Source organism: Rattus rattus, chromosome 2 (assembly GCF_011064425.1).
Source record: "Rattus rattus isolate New Zealand chromosome 2, Rrattus_CSIRO_v1, whole genome shotgun sequence".
NCBI classification, from domain to species: Eukaryota; Metazoa; Chordata; class Mammalia; order Rodentia; family Muridae; genus Rattus; species Rattus rattus.
The window spans coordinates 166546793-166565303 of NC_046155.1; the positions used below are offsets into that span (position 1 = coordinate 166546793).

Genomic DNA, 18511 nt, shown 5'->3' on the forward strand with positions numbered 1-18511 from the left:
GGTCAATCCCCGGGACCAGTAAACAGGTGAAACACGAGTGGCAAGGCCCTAACGGTGCTGGAGCTGGGGATGCGGCCCCATCACCGTCCTTTCTCTGCTTTTAACTCCTGCTCAGCACAGCGCTGCCCTCCTGTAATCCTAGCACCCAGTCGGGAGGGAGAAGCAGGAGAATCTCTACAAGTTCAAAGCTACATAGCTTGACCCTGTCTGAGAAAGGAAAGGAGAGAACAGGCAGACAAGGCTCCATAATAACGAGTCTTCAAACGAGTAAAGCTGTCTTCGCCATCAGGAGAAGCCGCATCCCCTGCCTCTGGGCAGCAGCGTTCTGCTCACCTCACTTGTTTCTTTTCTCCCCTTGCAGATGGCCGAGAAGACGTCTCCAGCACCCACAGGCCGTGGCCTGAAGCCTCCACGCTCTCCGCCCCACTGAGCCACTGCATCTGGAGCCCCCCGCATGATACCTGCCTCCTGAGGCTACATCTGCACTGCTGTCCACAGCGATGGTGAAGAACTGGACTCTGCAGGCTCACAACCTTCAAGTGCACTTTCGGGGGCCAACACCCTTTATCCCAGGACTGGCAGGCCTGAACAATGGCTGAGGGCCAGGGGACCCCATAGAGTTGCACCTCAACTTCCAGGGGCAGCAGCACTCCAGCGCCCGAGGACTATGACCACCTATCGGCCTCTTCCTAATGATGGTGTGGACCTGGCAACCAGCTGTGGGGCCAGGAGCACTGATATCCTCCCTGGGCCACACCCCGGGGACTACACTCCCATGGGATTCTGGGCCCAGAATGGCAGCATGTCCCAGCCTCTTGGTGAGAGCCCAGCCACCGCCACTACCCGCCCTAGCCCCACCACCCCTGCCATGCCCAAGATGGGAGTGCGGGCCAGAGTGGCTGACTGGCCGCCCAAGCGAGATGCCCTGAGAGAACAGAGCAACCCCAGCCCCTCACAGGACACAGATGGTGTGAAGACCACCAAAGTAGCCCATTCCATGAGGAACCTACAAAATGGACAGCTCCCCTCCAGCACCCCAGCTTCCTCAGGATCCAGAGCCTTCCACCGACTGTCCAGGAGAAGGTCCAAAGATGTAGAATTCCAGGACGGGTGGCCACGGTCCCCTGGCCGGGCCTTCCTCCCTCTTCGGCATCGGAGCAGCAGCGAGATCACCCTCAGTGAGTGTGATGTAGAGGAACCCGGAGACCCGAGGGGGACCCGGCACCCAGGGGTGCTGCCCCTCTTCCGAGAGTATGGCAGCACGTCCTCCATCGACGTGCAGGGCGTACCAGAGCAGAGTTTCTTCGACATCCTCAATGAGTTCCGCAGCGAGCAGCCAGAGGCTCGGGGCTCCCAGAACCTCAGTGAGCTCCTGCGGGTGGATCCCGGGGCCCTCTCAGCGGGCAGCTGTGGAGCTAAGGGAGACCCCCGCAATGGCCAGCCTACCAAAGATAGTCTCCAGAGTCTACAGCCTCTCAAGGAGAAGGAGAAGGCCCAGAAGAAACCGGTGCGGGGCCTGGGCAGTGGGGACACTGTGGACTCGTCCATCTTCAGGAAACTGAGGAGCAGTAAACCGGAGGGGGAAGTGGGGCGACCCCTGGGAGAGACTGAGGAAGGCCGAAGCCCCCCAGAAGCCAGCAGACCATGGGTCTGCCAGAAGAGCTTTGCCCATTTCGACGTGCAGAGCATGCTGTTCGACCTCAACGAGGCAGCTGCCAACAGGGTGTCGGTGGCCCAGAGGCGTAACACCACCACAGGGGCCTCAGCGGCTTCTGCTGCCTCAGCTATGGTGGCACTCACAGCATCACGGGCCCACAGCCTGGGGACGCTGGACCCGACCTTCACCAGCACGGAGGATCTGAACTGCAAAGAGAACCTGGAGCAGGACCTGGGCGACGACAATAGCAACGACCTGCTACTTAGCTGCCCGCACTTCCGCAATGAGATTGGCGGGGAGCGAGAGCGCAATGTCAGCTTCTCCCGGGCCTCCGTGGGTTCCCCAGGGGGCAGCAGCGAGGCCCACATGGCTGAGCCCGCCCTGAGCACCCACCGTACAAATGCCAGCATCTCGGTGCTGGAGGTGCCCAAGGAGCAGCAGAGGACACAGAGCCGGCCCAGGCAGTACAGCATCGAGCACGTGGACCTGGGCGCTCGCTACTACCAGGACTACTTTGTGGGCAAAGGTGATGAGTGGCTAGGCCCGGGCTTGTCTTTGAAACACACCCCCTGCTTACATCCATCTGACCCTGTCTCATTACTAATGGTGCCTGGAAGGACAGGGACAGCTACAGCCTGGCACTCGGCCCTCGTTTCAGGCCCCAGCGCCACCAAACAAATAATAAATGGGTCTTGTCAGGTGTAGCATCTGTCAGCTAGGTCGTCCACAGGGCTCAGAGTGGTCTCTGCAGTCAGACAGACCGTGGGCTGGAGTGTCTGTCCAATAGCTTGCTGACTTTATGAGAGATTTCACCCTGAGACTGATCTCTTGGGACAAAAGGGGTTGATTGTAGTGGATCCTGTACCCCCTCCAGAATAGCACTGAGCTGAACGGTGAAGGGGTGAAATAGACGGTCCGGATCCCAGCCAGCAGAATGGAGGCTTCGAGGCTCCATGTCAGTAGCGTGGGATCCCAAGATGGAAAGGGCCTAAGGGGCGAAAGGGCTGTTTGATGTTGGCGCACATCTTGGCGCCCTCAGGAGGCCAAGGCAGCTGGATCTTCAGTTTGAGGTAGAGCTGAGCTACACAGTAAGACCCTGCCTCAAAAAGGAGAGGTATGGGGGCAGATAGTCATGTCCCTCCAGTGTGGTGATGCACAGGTGAATCCTAGTAGTGAGGCTGAGGCAGGAGGATTTCCAGTGTGAGGCCAGGTTAGTCTACATAAGCACTTGCAAAGACAACACAGAATGGTATAGCATGACCTTGTCTAAGCCCCAAAATGTTTAAAGTAGCTTTTCTAAATTAACTTCTTTGTAGCCACAGAGGCTTATGGTTGATTTAATGTTTACTGGGCACTGACCATCTCCTGGGATTTCTGTGATGCTGGGCGTTGTGCGTAGGTAGAAAAACCAACAGCATTTTGGTGGCGTCCTCAGGAGTAAACTCTCACCTGCGGAATACAGTGTGCATTAGTACTGATGCTGTCCTCATTGGTTTGCACCCATTATTTTGGGTTAGCCTTAGATTCGCCCAGGAGCATCTAAAAATGGGAACTGTCAGTTAAATATACAGAATACCAGGGTGAGGACAAAAAGCAGTCCGTTATCTGTTGTGTTTTTGAATTTTTGCTGATTACAACAGGAAGACCCTGAACCAGAATCATGCAGGCTGCTGGCAGGGTGCTGCCGCCATCTTAACAACAGCAACCACAACAAAACAAACCAAAACCCACTAGGGTTGGATATCAGAAAGAACTGTTCCCTGGTAGAATGCTCGGCGGCTTGTGTAGGAGAAAGGGGAGAGCAGAAAGCTGGCCCCTTGTCTTATTTATGACTGTTACTCTCAGCATTCCCATTACGTGGATCTGTAGAAGCCTGGTTAGACACAGGCATGACTTAGGGATCTGTGTCTGTCAGGGTCCTGAACTCCTCTGAGGTCCTGGGCTACTAATGGCCAGCATTTAAGCCGCGTGCTTGCTGTGTGCCAGCCTGGCGCTGTGCTAACTCAGTTAATCCTCACATTGCTGAGTTAAGCGCATTTGACTGCTAAGAATCTCATCATGTGACCTGGCTGGGGCCACACATCTAATCTCAACCCAGAATTTGTGTTGGCAGGAGACTCCCTAGGCTCAGGGCTTAACCGCTCCACAACGGCTAATGGGAGCTAAACCAGGCAAGCCATTAACAGAGCCAGGATTAATCCCTGTGGCCCTGGGTTAATGACCTATCATTCTCACACACCAGTTCTGAATAACCTCTGAGTCCCTGTTCCTCAGATGACAGCCCTGGGGCTCAGGGGAGGCCTGTGACTTTACCCGTACAGAAATCCCAGCTTTGATCAAACTTCAGGGTTTCTCTGTTGACCTTTGATTCATGAGTTTTATGTGAGACTGCCTTATCCCCGCTCCCATCACCCCACGGACAGGCTGCCATGGGGCTGTGCCCTCTCCTTCCAGACATCTGACCACACTTTCTGCTCTCCTTTTTCAGAGCACGCCAATTACTTTGGCGTGGATGAAAAGCTGGGGCCAGTGGCCGTGAGCATCAAGCGGGAGAAGCTGGAGGATCATAAGGACCACGGACCTCAGTACCAGTACAGGATAATCTTCCGGACTCGCGAGGTAGGGCCCGATGCCAACATGCCTGCTGGGTAAATAGGAGCCATAAACCCTTCCCACTTCCATGTCCTGGTTCTACCAGGTTCCAGGCCAAACTTCCTTGCCACGTCTCATAAGAGGTCCAGTATTCTGTGAGTCTGTCCATTTTACAGAGGGGAAAACTGATCCTCAGAAATCACATAAGTTGTAGCAAATAAGCCAGGCCAGGATCCGAACCTAGCAGGTGACTTCAAAGCTCAGGGTCACCAAATCTATTTTCTTTTTTTTTTTTTATATATATATATTTTTTAGATTTATTTATTTATTATATATGTGCACACTGTAGCTGTCTTCAGACACACCAGAAGAGGGCATCAGATCTCTTTACAGATGGTTGTGAGCCACCATGTGGTTGCTGGGAATTGAAATCATGACCTCTGGAAGAGCAGTCGGGTGCTCTTAACCGCTGAGCCATCTCTCCAGCCCACCAAATCTATTTTCAAGAGATTGATTCCAGTGAGCATAAGAGGAAAAGACACTGTTGAGGAGGAAGGAGAGGGATCTTTCCAGGACTCAGGTACTAAGGAAGACTTCGAGGCTCAGTCTGAGCAGGCCTGGGGCATAGCAACAAGCCCTGACACGCTAAGCAGCTTCAACCTCTCCCAACCAGCCTGTTCCTCTCAGCTAAGAATTCCACTGTCCTGCCCAGCCATCCCTGATTAAAGCTTAGCTCCAACAATGGGGAGAAGGCATATTGCTGTACCCTCACACCAACACAAGTGGTTTGTGACAGGATGCATTTCTGACTTAAAAGCTGGCTTAAAGTCACAGAGATTCACTGAACTCTGTCACTATCGGTGCGGGATGGGACCTGCTCCGGTCACAGATTGACCCAGTCTTCTGCGAGACTGCAGAACTCAACTCTTCTTCGCTCAGCCCTGTTGGCTCCGCCACCCTTCTCTTCTGTCACCAGAAAGCTGTCTTCAGTCCAGGCCTTCTGGATCCTGATAGCTTTCTTTTTTTTTTTTTTTTTTTTTTGGGGCTGGGGACCGAACCCCGGCTTTGCGCTTCCTAGGCAAGCGCTCTACCACTGAGCCAAATCCCCAACCCCCCCTGATAGCTTTCTATCCAGAAGGATGATTCACTTCTGCAGGATCCCCGACTGGCTCTCCATGGATCCCACGCCCACACCTTGGGCCAGGCACCGACAGGGGTGACAGAGGGTGAGAAAGATATGCAGCCAGATCTAGGACACAATCCACCTGAGGGCTAGCGCCACCCTCGCACTGAGATCGACAGTTCCCTGGGTGCAGCTGGTCTTTTGCTACTTTGTGGGTTCTTTTTCTCACCCCTTCTCCGTGCTGGTTTCACCCCCTATCAGTAGATAGGGGAGAAAGAATAGAGTGTGTGTTGAGGAGGGGGTGTCTAGAAACCTAATTTCCTTCATTTCTCTCCTTTTGTTTCCTCTTTGAGCATGACTGCAGCCAGCACTCCCACCACCACTCCCAACAACAACCAACAACTACCCCCGCTGCCTATCAGGGCTTTATCATTTATGTACCCTCAGAAAAGTCCCCAGAATTCCAAATGTCACACAGTCGCTGAAACTATTTGCTACTCACAAAACCACGCCTCTTCTAGAGCACGAGGCAAATCAGTCAGCTGCCGTAGACAGTCCGAAGCAGCCCCACGTCCCTATACCTGGGATTAAACGTAAAGCACGTTCTTGTAATATTTCTGTGTTTTTCTGGGTGTGCTCTTGAGAGCGTGTGTGATGCAGTCTAAGCTGACCTCCCACTCACCGTGTATCTGAAGCTGGCCTTGAGCTCCCGATCCTCCTGCCTCCACTTTCTGAACACTGAGATTCCGGACGTGCACTACCACATCCAACAGAAAGGAGGTTTGAGTTACCGCTCCCTGTCTCTGAGTCTGATCCCCAGCTGTCCCTAAAGGTGGCATTTCTAGAGAGGTGGCCGCCAGCTGATACAGGCCCACACACCAGGATCCCGTATGCCAGGCCTCACGCCGGCATTAAAAACCCAGCATGATACTCTTGCCACGGACTTGGAGTTTGGGGCCGGCCGGGTTTGGGAGCTCCTCCTGGCTGACAGATGAGAACAGTCAACCCACCCATCAGAGGCTTTCAACTGGATGACACAAGGCTCTGTGTCGGTTGAGGAGAGCGGGGCCCCAAAATCACATGTCCAGACCGCAGGTGGTCTCTACCCGTGTCTTAGCCAGCCCCTCTCTCCTTCTGCTCACCTTTCTGGCCAGTTGATCACTGAGGCAGAATGTGAGGTGACAGTTCACCCGGCTTCAGACACGTGAGCAAATGCTGGTGAAGTGACAAGCCTGTGCGCGTACATGACAAATGCATGCTCTCACAGCGGCAGTGGCGGCACACAGGCTTAGCACCGCAGTGTGGGCCTCACTCCTTCACCCAGGCTGGCTCACATCAGCCCGTAGTTTCACCCTCATCTATGACAGAGCAGCAGGTACAGAACTGTCGGGACCCTCCAGGAAGGGGCGGGGCCAAGTAGCTCTCTGTCCACCATCCTCTGGCCACCCCACTCAGCTGCCTCAGTCACCTGACACAGGTCAGCCCTCTCCCTGCTCCACACCGGGCATGTTCATGATGAAAGAGTTCATTTACATACACATGCAGTGCCCATGGAGGTCAGAGGACATTGAAGCCCCAGGGACTGGGGTTATAGACAATGGCACCTGAGGCTTCTGTGCTCTTTCTTTCTTCTTCATTCTTCCGTCTTCTTCATTCTTCTGTCTTCCTATCTATCTATCTATCTATCTACCTACCTATCTATCTATCTATCTATCTATCTATCTATCTATCTATCTATCTAATCCAGTCTAGTCTATCTGGACAGGGTCTCACTGTGTAGCTCTGGCTGGCTTGGAACTCCCTATATAAACCAGAATGGCCCTGAACTCATAGAGGCCTCTGCCTCCCAGGTGCTGAGACTAAATGTGTGCGCCTCCGTGCCTGGCGCGTACGGAAGTGCTCTTAAATGCTAAACCATCACTCTTCACCCCCTAGAATGATAAATGACATCATGTCACGTGCACTGAGGGCCATGGCACTTTAGTGCTTCCTCAGCAGGCCAGGGGTGACTGCTCTGCTCTGACTCCTGTTTGGTAACTTGAAGCTGTTCCATGCTGCCCTTGGCTCATGGCCGCCCATCCCACCAAGACTCGGTCGCCTCACAGCCCCAGGCTGTGCTTTGGGAGTACAGTAGCAACCAAAGCAGCAAAGTGGCCCGAAGGCTGCTCTCTTGGGGGAAGACAGAGCAGTGCTACACAAGGCACCCTCATAGCCCAGGCCAGGTAGGCATGGTAAGGTGGAAGACACAGCAGGGAAATGGGTGGCAGAGGCAGGGGGTCAGATCTTCAGACAGGATGGTTGATGGAGGCACCTCTGAAATGGCCAGGGAGCTCAGGGAGCTGGTGTGGTGGCTCACAGCTCTAACTGCAGCACTCAGAAGTCTGAAGCAGGTGGACTGCCATCAGTTCAAGTCCAGCCTGAGCCTCAGCACACAAATGCATGTGTGCACGCACACACACACACAAACACACACACACACACACACACACACACACACACACACACACTCACCATGCAGCCTTTGTCTGCCCTCACCTACACACCACCTGCAGACCCAGCCCTGGCCCCAGCCCCTGCAGAGCTGCCCTGTAAGGCCTTCAGGCCTGACCTCCCATCATCTGGAGTTGGAGGAGAAGCAGTGACTTCAAGGCTCGCCTCACCTCATTTCCCATGGCGGGGGCAGGGCAGAGAGCCACACAGTCCCCATTTTGTGCCAGCAGCCTAGAAACCTACACTAAAGTCTAAACACACGTTACTGCCGGGCGCTGACCTCAGTGTTTCAGGTACGTTGCCCCAGCGGTTTCTCTCAGCTCTTACCACAGAGGTCCCATTATCATCTCATCCCACCGTGTCCACAGATGAGGACACTGGAGCCAGAGAATTACTTTTCCAAGGTCACCCAGTGTTAAAGCCGGGATGCCCTGCTCCGATCCACTCCCACCACCAGGATCTTTTGGGCTGAGTTAGGATCACACAGCCCCGGGCTGCCTGGCCAGTGCCCTCCTTCAGTGCCCCATGACTTGGACAGGTTCCATGTGTTTCTGTTTGTTCCTCTGTAAAACAGGCTTGGAGCTGTGACCTGACTTCCCAGTGAGGTGAGGACAGGGTCCTCCTGACTCCTAGTGAGGCTGGGAAGTGGCCACAAAGACTTCAGGACAGGAAGAGCTCTGAGTGGCAGATCCTACCATCCTGTCATAACTGTAACTCTTCCAGGAGGCCGGGGCCATGCCGGGGAACTAGACAGGGCTCCAACTTCCTGTCCACACAACCACACCTCTCGCCCCTACAAACCAGAGCATGGGGCCCAGGCTGTTTTCCAAGCCAGCCGGCTGGTCTGTCCTAGATGCCCACCCCTAGCCGCCAAGCAGACAGGCTCCAGTGGGCCCGTGTCTCTCAGCAGATGGCATATGAGTATTGGCAGAGCCAAGCTTCCTACTGAGGCAGAGGCATACCCAGGGCTGGGCTGAGGCACTACACACCTGAGCACTGGCTGCCCCATGCCAGTAACTGCTTAGATGACACATGGGGTGCCCCAGCCAGCCTCGGACCATCTGGCCCAGTGCACTCCTTCAGCCTAGCAAGTGGGAGTCTTTGACAGACTGCCCAAGGCTGGCATGGAACTCACAGTCCCAGCCCTTAGCCTCCCAGGTGCTGGCACTGCGGGCATACACTGCTGTGCCCAGTTAGGCCTTAGCTTTGGGAGGCTTAGGAGTCTGGTTTTTACTTTTTTGTATATGTGTATGTAATACCTAGTCCATACATAGTATGCAAAGTAAAGGGGAAGGTCTTACAAAGTGAAGGGAAAAAGTGTAATTCTGTTGTGGGTGGGGTCGGCACATCTGGTTTCCTGTGTGTGCCTCCCCAGATCTCTAACTTGTCCTATTGAGGAGAAGTGGGTGGAGACCATAGCCTTCTCCTTAAGGTTCTGGGCTTAGCTATTTGGTCTGCCCAGATCTCACTGTATTTCAGATACAGTGGTGAGCTCTGTGTGAGCTTCCTTACCGGATCCTTCAGCTGGCCCAATTGGCCTGAACTCTCCATCCTATTCGGCTTCCAGAGTATTTGAATTGCAGGTGTGCACAACCACACCTGGCCAAGGTCACATTCTTACTCCCATTTTGTCAACAAGGCAGTGAGGTGAGAGGCTCCAAAGTGGAAATCTCGAAAGTTGGAGGCCAGCCAGGACTGGACATAGCAAAACTCTATCAGTAAAAATCTACCCTAAGTGGAATGTGGTGGGTGACCTTTGCAGTCCTGGTGCCTGGGAGCCGCATGAGTTGGGGACCAGCCTGCGCTCCATGAACCAGTTTCAAAAACTAAGGGAGGGAGGGAGGAAATGGGGAATGGGATGCAAAATTCAGCAGTTTGCTCAGGGTTGCAGAGCTAGGGAGAAAGCGATGCTGGGGATCAGAAACACAGGCTGAGAGTGCCAAGTGCCCTCCCTAAAGTCCCTGAAGGGACCTACCACCCAGCACAAAGAGCAGCCAACCTGTTTATGGCTCGATCATGGGCCTGACTCTCACAGATAGGCCCCTCTGCTTATGTGGCACGGTGTCCTTTTTACAGCTCACTTGGTCTGTCACCCTCAGCAAAGGGATACCAGATGTCAGAGGGCTCACAGATCTGATTCAGGCTGCTATGGAGAAAATGGGCTGGCAGTGGGACAAGGGCGGGGAGACCAAGAGATGGGGCCAGCGGGAAGTGACAGAGGACCAAGGCAGGGAGGAGCGAGGCAGCTTCTCATGACCTGTCAGTGCCCTGCTTCTCCTCCCCCCTGCCAGAAGGAGAACCGGGAGGTTTGCAAGCGGGCAGCACTGAAGGTCAGAGGATTCTTGGTCCACACTGGCTCTCCAGCATAGAGCGCTGTGGAACAGCATCAGTAGGGTACAAGATGCCGGTCCTGTGGTTGTATTAAGGAAGCCCACAACCCCAAGGCCAACCAGACGGGAGAGCCAAGCCCCTGACGCCATCACTGCTCCCCATGTTTCACGCTTGCTTTGCTCTCGATAAGAGAGGTGTGTGTGTGTTAAGGAGCACAGTCAGAACCGTGGAACTCCCAACCATGAGATCACTCCGTTCCTTCCACACGCCTCTTGCCTGGGTCTTGTTTGGCAAGGGTGGGCTGCATGCCTGGCAGCAAAACCGTGGCATGTGTTTCCTGCTTTGTGTGCCCATTGATTTAGGAGACTGTGTTTTTACAGTTAACACCGATCATCTTTTTGTGTTTAAGGGGCAGCACCAAGTGGGTTTGGGGTGCGTGGAACAGGCCCCGGGGGAGGGTTTTCCTTTTTCTTTCTTGTGGTATTTCAGGTATCTTTCTGTGCATTCTTGCTGCAGCTACCACCTACTCTGCTGGCCCAGAGCCTGGCCTAAGCTGCTGGCCAGAACTGTCAAGAGGACGTGGCTACGGGGGCTCTCAGGGCTAGCGGTGTAGATAGAACAACCACTTGGGAAACTACTTGGCACTTTGGGTAAAACTGAAGATTAGCATGTCTGAATGATTTAGCAGCTTATCTCCAGGGTATAAACCCAAAAGGAAATGTGTTCGTGGGCACCGAGAAGTGCGTCTGTGGCTGTCCCCAGCAGTGCCATTCTCAGTTGTCAAATCCTGGAAGCAATTGTGCTCAGCACTGGGAAGGATGAAAATCCACAGCAGTGCAGACTTCATCCTCTCCGCACAACACGCTGGCGTCCCACACGCACACCCTTCAGAGAAAGACGCCAAGCCGGGCACAGTGGCAAGCCGCCCGAGTGACAATTTTAGAATTTTGGTTTCTTTTTTTTTTTTTTTTTTTTTTTTATTTTTTTTTTTTTGGGGCTGGGGACCGAACCCAGGGCCTTGCGCTTCCTAGGCAAGCGCTCTACCACTGAGCTAAATCCCCAACCCCCGGTTTCTTTAAAACACAGAAATATTATAAAAGTCTGTTTTTGTTTTACTCCCAGGTGTGGGATATGAGCTGCTTCAGACCGTCCACAGCAGCTGACTGTGATTTGCCTCATGCTCTAGCAAGGGCGTGATTTTGCCAGCCGCAGATAGTTTCTGCAAATGTGTGACCATTGGAATTCTGGGGGCTTTTCAGAGGGTACATATAAATGCTAGGGCCCCAAGGTGGGTTATGGGTGTCGGTTGTTGGTTGGTCGTTCGGGTGGATTGTTAGTTGATTGTTGGTTATTGTTGGTCGTTTATTAAATAGTTATGCACAAAGAAGAAACAGGAAGAAGAAATTAGACATCCTGATGGGGAAGATCAAACTCGCCCCCAAGGACCCCCCCAATCAGCAGGAAGCAGTCTGATGATAATGTTGCGCCCCTCTCGCCCCTGACTTTATTCAGGGGCTCTTTTCTTTCCCCTGTATCCTTTTTTCTCTCTTATCTAGTGGTAGAGGGTTGAAAGGGTGGAAAAGGATGGAGAAGGAGAACACACAAAGCAGTAAACAACGGCTACACCTGTCACTCCGGGGCTAGGGAGGCTGAGACAAGGATCTCAAGTTCAAGGCCATCCTAGACTGTAGAATAAGACCCTATCTCAGAAAGAGAGAAAGAAGCCAAGCATGGTGGTACTTGCCTATAGTCTCAGCACTCAAGAGGGAGAAGCAGGAGTCAGGAATTTGAGGCCAGCCTGGGCTACATGAGATCCTGACTCAGGTGGAGCAGGGAGCCAGATAACAGAACAGTAACTGCCAGCTGCAGCCTGGGATCCGGATCATAGCACTCCCTAGCAGGCCGCGATTCCGTCGCAGGCCACGATTCCGTCGCAGGCCACGATTCCGTCGCAGCCCCCAACACACTCCTCACAAAACAGCTACAATGCGAGATTCGGGAAGCTCCTAATAGGCAGGAAGACACTGGCCCTGAGAGTCCATACCCGAGCCTAATCACGGTGGCCATGGACCAGGTATCTACATATATGTAGATTGTACTAGATGGCAATGGTAGTCTCTTAAGGCATCTTGGTGCTGCCTGCCTATAGTGACAGTACTCAGAAGGCTGAGACAGGGTCTCTGCAAGTTCAGACTAGGCTACCTAGCAAGACCTTGTCTTAAAAAAATAAAATGAATACAGCTCTCGGAAGACTGAAGGATCTCTGAGTTCGAGGCCAGCTTGGTGTACTCGGTGATTTCTGGGACAGCCGAGGGGGAAAGACGGCAGGGCCGGGGGGCTCATCTTTGCACTACTGTCCCCAGCAAGAAGACGTGGGCCAGTAAAAAGTCCTGGCAGACAGGATTCTCACGTTTCATTTCCTGGAATTGGTCATGTGGTCAGCTTTAGGAACCACTTGGGAGGTAGTAACATCTGAGGAAGAAGGGAAGAGGCACGGGGTGGCCTTTGACTAAGTATTCTCAACCTTTGTAGTGCAGCAGAAGCAACTGGAAAGGTTTAACACTCTCACACACATACACAAGGACACGTAAATGCATACGCTTGTGTCCAGCCCCACCCCAGACCAAACTGCAGACCTGGGTGATGTTTTCCATGAAGCCGGTTGAACCCCAGCAGGAGCCACAATTCAAGATGCAAAGTGGCACCAGCATCCTAGAGGGGCAGGTCTCTGAGCATACACTGACATGTCTGCCACTCGAGATGTCGCCGGAGAGACTGAGCGCCCCTGCTCGGGGAGCCTCTTTGGTTCATCCTGGGCCCTGCTTCCTACTAGACTGCCCCAGCCCTCCCACCTGTTAGTTCTCCAGGGTCTTTGCTTAGAGTGGATCGGCACACAGGAGGCAGCAGCCAGTGTGTGTGCTGAACCAAGGAAGAAGTGCGGTCTCACTCAGCTCCCCTTCTTGTTCCATTGCCTGCCTTTGTCCCACAGAAGAGAGAGAGGGTTGAGGCTCAGAGACCCATGGTCCCTTGGTCAGGACCATGGAAAGAGAGAGCAAATCTGATTCCTGGCCCATCCTCCATACCGGGCCTCCAAGCTCCTAGGGTCCCTCTCATCATCCCCCTCCCCTTTTCGGGGGTGTGGTTGGTTTTCGGCTTTAGGGTTTTGGGGGATTTTTTGTTGTTGTTGTTGTTTCTTTTTTTTTAGTAGTTATTTATTTATTATATAAGTATACTATAGCTGTCTTCAGACACACCAGAAGAGGGCATCGGATCCCATTACAGATGGTTGTGAGCCACCATGTGGTTGCTGGGATTTGAACTCAGGACCTCTGGAAGAGCAGTCAGTGCTCTTAACCACCGAGCCATCTCTCCAGCCCCTGTTTTGTTTTTTGTTTTGTTTTGTTTTTGCTTTTGGCTTTTGTTTTTTTGAGACAGGGTCTCATGTAGAGAAGCTAGCCACTAACTCTGTAGCCAGGGGTGATCTTACACTTCTAGTCTCTCATCTCTACCTCCTAAAAGCTAGGACTACAGCCCACCACACCCAGCTCTGGTTTTCTTTCATTGAGGCAGACTCTCACTGTGTATCCCAGGTCAGCCTTGGCCTCAACCCTCCAACCTTGACCTTCATGGTACCTAGGATTACAGAAGTGCAGCTCCAGGCCTGGCTACACCTGTCTGTGAAGGGAGGACCCTCTCAAAGCCCCTATCACCCCTGACCATCTCCTCTCTCTGTTGAGCAGCTCATCACGCTGCGGGGCTCCATTCTAGAGGATGCCACACCTACAGCCACCAAGCACGGGACAGGGCGGGGCCTGCCCCTGAAGGATGCCCTGGAGTACGTCATCCCGGAGCTCAACATCCACTGCTTGCGACTGGCTCTCAACACTCCGAAAGTCACAGAGCAGCTGCTGAAGCTCGACGAGCAAGGGGTAAACCAGGGGCTGAGGAACCCCAGCCCCACTCCCGCAACCCTTTCTGTCTCCATCTCTACGTTTATTTTTAACAAGTAGCAAACTCACTTATAAGCCTGACTGAGCAACAGGAGGGAGCCATCAGCACATTGTGAGGGTACCAGGAGCACTGTCATAGAAACAGCCTGGGGACGAGATTGACACCACAAGGTTTCTATGAGAGAGGGAGAGAGAACGTGTGCCAGCACACGAACACAAACCCACTCACTGCCATCTGGCCCGTCCATAGCCCCTGGCATTGCTTTTGGACTTCCAGACATGTGCAGACCCCAAGTAGCTGAGGTTTTGCTTTGGCAGGGTCTCATCCCGTACCCAGTCATCTACAGGAAGCCAGCCCCAGCTCCCAGCTCTGCCTGAAGAGCACCATACACTGGCACAGCCATACAAAGACAGATGACAGAGTGTATACGTCCCGAGTTCCTCTGGGACATGCCACACGCTGGTTCCTTCCCCACGGGCCGTGGATCGAGTCCCCAAGAGGTCCCAGCAGTGTGGGGCTTAGCGCTCAGGAACCCCCATGCGCCATTGGCCAGAACCCCCTTGAACCTACACCTCTCTTCCACCCACACAGCTATGCCGCAAGCACAAGGTCGGCATCCTCTACTGCAAGGCGGGCCAGAGCTCGGAGGAGGAGATGTACAACAATGAGGAGGCCGGCCCCGCCTTCGAGGAGTTCCTGGACCTCCTGGGCGACAAGGTCTGTCTGAAGGGCTTCACCAAGTATGCTGCCCAGCTGGATGTCAAGAGTAAGTGGGATTATCAGGGAGGCAGATCTCCGGGTTCGAGGTCATCCTAGCCTACATAGTGAATTCCAGGCCAGCCAGGGCTCCAGAGCAAGGCCTTGTCTCAAAAAAAATAGATAGCTGATGGATGGGTGGACAGACAGACGGACAGATAGATAAGTAATTAAGTGGGGGAAGGGGAAAGCATCAGGAAATCTGCTAAGTAGGGACCACTGAGATGTCAAGGAGCCACCCCCGCTTGTCTGCCTGACCAGCTCAAAGGTCTGGTGATGCCAGGGTGCAGGCCAGTGGGGGGTCCCTAGCACCACTGTCAGGATGAACAGCGCCCCCACTCGGGAAGCAGCAGGAAGTGTTCTAGGGAGGTGTGAAGTCATCCCTCGCGTGTGACTCAGCAGTGGCACTCCTAGACACGCGCTGTGCACACTGTGCCGTGGGCATCGGATGTGAGGCTGGCCACAGCCATGGGCAGCTGGAGAGCACCCCAGAGCGCCACAGGACTATGTGTATTCACAGAGCAGGGACGCAGGTGAGGGCCGCCTGTCACACGCAGTGAGCCTCAGGAGATCGTGTACTGAAGGGTGCCTTTTCAGTGCCAAGTATTTTAAGAGCGTGGCAGGTCGTTGAGGGTTTGTTGGCTGATAGTAAACGCTAAGGCACTCACCAGGCATGGTGGCGCATGCTGTTACCAGCACTTAGGAGGCTAAGTTGGGAAGACTGAATTTAAGGCCAGCCTGGACTACATAGCTAGACTTTGCCTTTAAAAACATAATAATTAATACAATGGGAGGTTTCCTTAAATTTCTTTCATTTTTAAAAAGCGAAGGTAAGTAAAAGCTTTGAAACCGGCAGATGGCCTGTGGGATACAGCAGAAAGCCAGAGGCTCAGGGACCGTGGTACTAACTACTGTTTCTATCCCAGCCGACTCCACGGGGACCCACTCCCTCTACACGACGTACCAGGACTACGAGATCATGTTCCACGTCTCCACCCTGCTCCCTTATACTCCCAACAACAGGCAGCAGGTCAGTGGCCCTCTGTCCCGCTGTCACAGGCAACGCCTGATGCGATTCGATGCCCGTCTGGTCCGCGCCACTCTGCTTCCCTCCAGCTGACCCTTCTCCTTTCAGGCCCTTCCAGGGGTCTCTTGAGAGTCATCACCAGTTTTAAGAGTGAGAAAAATAAACAAGTCAACAGAGTTTACCCCATACGCAAACCAAATTGGCACAAGCAAAGCATAAGATGGGGTTGTGTAACCAGAGTTTTCGGAGAGGACTGGTTTTAGGTATGGCTGGATCCTGAGGTTCAGTCTTAACACTGACCTGTGGCCGGATGGTGTACCCCACACCTTTAATCCCAGTGCTCAGGAGGCAGAGGCAGGATCTCTAGAATTTGAGGGCAGCCTGGTCTACAGAACAAGTTCCAGGACAGCCAGGGCCACACAGAGAAACCCTGTCCTGAAGAACAAAGAAGGGAAGGAGAGTCCTCACCCTCCACTGCTCCTTGTAGTGGCGACACTCACAGGTCGTCTGAGTGACGGCAGAGATGCACCCCTCAGTCCACGTTCTCATCCCACCACTCAGCCACACAGAGGAAGGAGAGTAGGGCTGGCGCGGAGTGGGCCCTCGAACCAAGCCTGAACGAAATACGTGGCCATCCTGGAAAGGGCGAATGGTTCAGTGGCTGGGTGCTGGGAGATAGCAGTAGACACCTATGGAAGGGGGCTACAGGAGACTGCAGATGTGACAGCTCCCTCTCTTGAGCATGGGAAGCCAACGGGACAGTGGGACCACTTTCTAGTGGGTAGGAACCCAGAGTGCTAGGAATTTAGAACATGGGTTTTGGTTTTGGTTTTGTTGTTTTTGTTCTTTCATTTGCTAGGACAGCTCACAATGTAGATTCTGTAGGCCAAAACCGGTCAAATGCAGGCCATTTCCTAAGGCTGTCTTAATAACACACTTTGAGCATTGGCACTGGGATTAAACATAAATTTGAGCTCTTTGTCCCCTGCTTGCTGTGTGACCTCAGGAAAGTGACAGTACCTCTCTAGGCCACAGGTCCTTGCTCCACACATTGACAACATGGTCCTGATGATCCTGCATGGGTACTAGGAAAGATCCGTGCTTCCATGTGCAGAACCTGGGCACGAGGCAGCCAATACCTTTAGGAAGCAGGGGCCTGTTCCTAAGTACCAGGGCCTGGAGAAAGCTCGTCCTGCAAAGTCAAAGTCAAAAGCAAGTTGGGGGTCCCACCCTTTTGCCTTCATCCCTGCAGGACAGAAGGCAGAGGTCACTTTTAACTTCTCTGAACCAAATTTTCCCATCTTATGAAAAGCAGTCACATGAGTCACTACCACTCAGGGTTTGGGCAAGGTTCAGACTTAAGATCTGACTGGGAGGTAGGCCTCTTGGGGTCAGCCATAGGAAGCAATTTTTGTGTTTAGTAACTTCATTCATGTAGTTCAGAGGCATGAAGAACTAGAGAGCTAACAGGCAGGGCTGGAGAGACAGCTCAGCGCTCAAGAGCACTGGCTGCTCCTCCTAAAGGACCCAGGGTCACTTCCCAGCATCTGCATGGTGTCTTACAACTGTCCACCCAGGGGATCTGATGCCTTCTTCCGGCCTCTGAGGGCACACTTAGTATACAGATATACGTGCAGGCAAAACACACATGCATAAAAATTACTAAGTTTAAAAACCTTTGGTTCTGTGCTTGGCAGCACATGCCTTTAATCCCAGCCCTGGAGAGACAGAGGCAGGTAGATCTCTGTGAGTTCTAGACTTTGGTGTACTTCAGGACTTCCTGAACAATCAGAGCTACGTAGAAGACCCTGTTTCAAAATGGACAAGTGAAAAAGAACTAAGGCTGGATAGCGTAGTTTAGGCAGGAGACTGCCCAGTTTGGTTTAAGGCCAATCCGGGGTATAGTGGCCAACTCCGTTTGTGAGGCAGGAGGATGGAGAGTTGAAGATCATCCTCAGCTGCTTCCTGAGTTTGAGTCCCCAGCCTGGGCTGCATGAGACCTGTCTTCCCTACCCTCCAGAAAAGGAGAAAAAGGGGTTGGGGATGTCAGTTGTAGTCTTGGCAAATAAAGAAGACACCATGGAGGACACCCATTCTGGAAATGGAAGCAGGGGAGAGGACATGGCTCCCCGGGACATTGGAACCCCAACTCTCAGGAGTCTAGGAGAGAGCCCTCCTAGAATTGGCCCTGCCTGTGCACTCTGGTCAGACTCATTGGCCTGAGCAGATCCCAGGTCTCCATCCTGAGCTCTCCTGCAGCAAATGCGGTTTGCCAAGCACTCCAGTTTGTCCAGCTCTTTGCTAGGAACTAAGGGTACGGTTACAGGCAACAGTCAAAACAATGTCCCATTTTCTTGTCACTGACAACCTGAAAGGGAAGAGATAAACCAGGGAGAGGGAGAGCCTCTGTGTGCAGAATGCGGCCATAAATATCAGATAAGGAATACAGAAAGGCAAAGAAAGGCATGCTGGGGCAGGACAGATCTTAGATTTGCTGTGGATGACAGAAATCCCTCCAGGAGGAGTAAAAGGAAGGAAGCCACATGGGCTCCCGGGCAGCGGGGACAGCCATTCCCACAGTTTG

At 53.2% G+C, this 18511-nt stretch overlaps 1 protein-coding gene across 2 annotated transcripts in view; it reads left to right on the plus strand.

Moving 5' to 3' along the window:
- Nucleotides 1-339: 339 nt before the first annotated feature.
- Sipa1l3 (signal induced proliferation associated 1 like 3) overlaps nucleotides 340-18511 on the plus strand; it is an 83550-nt gene continuing 65378 nt past the window's right edge. Inside the window, exons 1-5 of one of the 2 annotated variants that reach the window (XM_032893991.1) lie at nucleotides 340-2183; nucleotides 4146-4276; nucleotides 13934-14122; nucleotides 14736-14910; nucleotides 15827-15930. In XM_032893991.1, the coding sequence (XP_032749882.1) occupies nucleotides 668-2183; nucleotides 4146-4276; nucleotides 13934-14122; nucleotides 14736-14910; nucleotides 15827-15930 (2115 nt within the window). In that variant the 5' untranslated portion in view covers nucleotides 340-667. The remainder of the gene's footprint in view (nucleotides 2184-4145; nucleotides 4277-13933; nucleotides 14123-14735; nucleotides 14911-15826; nucleotides 15931-18511) is intronic. The other variant, XM_032893992.1, reaches the window with a different exon arrangement.